The sequence below is a fragment of the Labeo rohita genome, unplaced genomic scaffold, assembly GCF_022985175.1.
Source record: "Labeo rohita strain BAU-BD-2019 unplaced genomic scaffold, IGBB_LRoh.1.0 scaffold_145, whole genome shotgun sequence".
Lineage (NCBI taxonomy): Eukaryota > Metazoa > Chordata > Actinopteri > Cypriniformes > Cyprinidae > Labeo > Labeo rohita.
The window spans coordinates 147,028-150,108 of record NW_026127615.1 but is presented as its reverse complement, the minus strand read 5'-3'; the positions used below and the strand labels follow the sequence as shown (position 1 = coordinate 150,108).

General features: G+C 37.0%; 1 protein-coding gene across 1 annotated transcript; it reads right to left on the bottom strand.

Moving 5' to 3' along the window:
- Nucleotides 1–448: 448 nt before the first annotated feature.
- Nucleotides 449–1,486, bottom strand: LOC127158319 (putative nuclease HARBI1). The gene is made up of 2 exons (XM_051101481.1): nucleotides 928–1,486; nucleotides 449–804 (listed from the first exon to the last, which is right to left on the bottom strand). The coding sequence occupies exons 1-2, from the start codon at nucleotides 1,484–1,486 to the stop codon at nucleotides 449–451; spliced, it is 915 nt and encodes a 304-aa protein (XP_050957438.1).
- Nucleotides 1,487–3,081: the final 1,595 nt, after the last annotated feature.

Here is a 3,081-nt window from a genome sequence, read left to right as displayed (position 1 = left end):
GGAGAGATACCTGTCTCTTTTTGAAAAACTTGTGAACAAATTCTAAATAAATGTGTTTTAGTTAAATAAATGTCTTAAATAAATGAATCTGTTTTAAATAAATTAAAAATGAATAAATGTTTTGAATTCTATCTAGGCAATTTATTCATGTAGCAACAGTGTATTATTTATATTTACAATAAAACACAAATAATATAAAATTAACTTGCAGTTGTTTACTATTATTTACAGTCATGCAGTTTAAACCTCAAGAAGAACATACCAACATCAAAAAAAAAAAAAAAAAAAAAAAAAATTTATCTATCTTTATATATATCTACTTACCTATATATATTCATACCTATCTTTATAAAAATGTTTTATATTTAATCTAATGTGTACACTATGTTAAACTGTTTGTTCATCTTTTAGTAAACATGACAACATCTGAAAAGGTTTAGGCTACTGTCTATATGTAGTCATGTTCATTCAGACACGCAGGCAGTCCCTCAGGAGAAGATAGCTGAGCTGCAAGATGTCCTCGGAGATGGTTCCCTGATAGGTCCCTTTCATCCACTGGTTCGTTCTCCGCATCATCCTCGCTGCCGTCTTGTCCATGGCTTTCCTCCTCCAGGAGATCACCTCCTATCATGCAAATGTTGTGGAGGATGCAGCAGGCAGCAATCACCTTTGGGGCAAACAGTGGCCTGATCTCCAAGGCTCTCAGGAAAATGGCACGCCAGCGTGTCTTTAACATCCCGAAGGTGCGCTCAATGATGTTTCTAGCCAGAGCGTGATGCCTGTTGTATCGGGCTTCAACCTGGCCTGTTAATCAAAAATTGTGTAGAAAATGTGTGGTGTATTACAAAGTCAAAATAGTAACAATTTCTGGTATATTATGTTTGTGTGTGTGTGTGTCTGTGTCTGAGACAAAATGATTCATCGTACCTGCGACAGGCTGGCGGTACGGGGTCATAATTGCAATGGGATGCTGCAGGCATGGGTATCCACCGTCTCCTAAGAGACAGTGTCCAGCTGGTGGATACAGAGCCTGCTGATACATGGGTGATCTGCGCAGGACAAGGGCATCATGTACAGATCCTGGATTGCCAATGTACACATCTATAAATGCACCCTTGGCATCACAGGTGCCCTGAAGAATGATGGAAGGAAAAAGCTTTCTATTTATATAACACTTTTTTTGTGGCTCTGCAGGAGGAAGAATCCTGACGTGGCACCCGTCGATGGCACCAGCAAGGCGAGCAAAGCTGGCCCCCACCTCCTCCATCTCTTCTGCCTTTGGAAAGTGAATAACTTTGTGGAGGATGGTCATCATCTCCTCCACAACATTGTGAACAGTCCTACAGACTGTTGCAAGTGGCATGCTGAAGGTATCTGAAGTGACCCTGTAGGACGCTCCACAGGCAAGCCAATAAACTGTAACCAGCACTTCAATTTCATGGCTCCATCCATGGGCTTTTTGACGGGGCAGCATCTGGATTAGCATGTTGATGCTGTTCCTGGAGAGCCTGAAGGCTGGTTTTAAATCCTCTCCAGAAAAAAACTTAACCAGTATAGGTACTTGGTCATTGACTTGCAAATACCTTTGTGTGGGACTTTGTGTCCTCATTTATAGCAAAAGAAAAAAATCCCTAGTGCTTGAAATTACTTTCCAAAAGAGGAATAAATAAATACACAAACAAACAAAATAGCCAGAGATTGATTACAATAGTCAAAAGAGTGATAGATCAAATTTGCCATCACACCCCCTTTGTAACAGTTACACAGCAGCATTGACTAGTTTTATGTGAATTTAATGGCAATTAAGGTATATAAACAGAAAGCATAGTGTTATAAATGTACATAAAAAAACATAATATTAATAAATTAACGATGTTAATAACTTTAGCATCATCATTTTTAAAAGCATCATCATGTGAGTACGAAATTCTATTCTGTATACAACATTTCTATGATGTATTTGTGATTCTAGAGAGCAGTGCACCAATGGACTTTTATTTTGGTCTGGTGATGTGACGTCATGTGAAGATATGGGTGTAACTGGGTTTAATTAATGTGAATTTATTAATAGGCTACTGTATATAAGGGCTGTGGTTTATCTAATGATGTTTTAACTACTCTGATGTTTAATATGTTTTATGGATTCATTATAGGCATATAAATGTAGTGATTGTAAACGAATAGGTGTACTAATACACAGCACAAGCATTTTCAACGAGATAATCCACTAGAGGACACTTATTGCTCGATTTCTGCCATAAATCCAAATATACAGTATGTTTACATATTGTTTGCGAATGTAGATGCTTAATAACAAATAAATAAAGTGTGGGTTGTGCGGTGACAGAACTTAAAATGATTTCTACAATCTATTTCTATACTTGCTTCATTTATGTGGCTATATTAGGGGTATATGTGGTCAGAAATAAACATGCTCATGCTAAATTTGGAGTGAATTAGACGGAACAAACAAAGCCCAGTTTTCAATGTCTATTTTTGGACTAAATTTGGATCATATCAGATGGCCCAAACAAAACCCAATTTTAAACGTCGATTTTTGGGCCAAATTTGGACTAAATTTAGACGGACCAAACAAAGACCAATTTTCAACGTCGATTTTTGGGCTAAAAGAAGTCCATGACGGGCCGACTTGATTTAGCCCAAAAAATGACGTCTAAATGACATCTGGTGCTGGGTGGGAAGTGCTATAAAATAGATTGTAAGATATAGTTAACACATCCAGTTTAAACCATCTTGCCCCGTCATATGCTGCTGACTGAGACACTACTTCTGCTGTTTAATGCGTTTGAGATAAGCTGCTTTCCTCAGTGCATAACTTAAATTTCACAGATATATTTTCCATCTGTAAATGTTAGAAAGCCATAGAAATATTTATATTTTACTGTCACAAATGGATGAGGCTTATGAATGTGATTCTCCACTAAACTTAACAGACTTCAGAGAATGAGCACAATTAGGATAGGAGCACAATTGTGTATCATTTTATGTAACAGGCATTGAAAGTAATGTTCATTTTGTATATAGAATTACACAAAAAAGTTTACAAAGTATACCTGATAT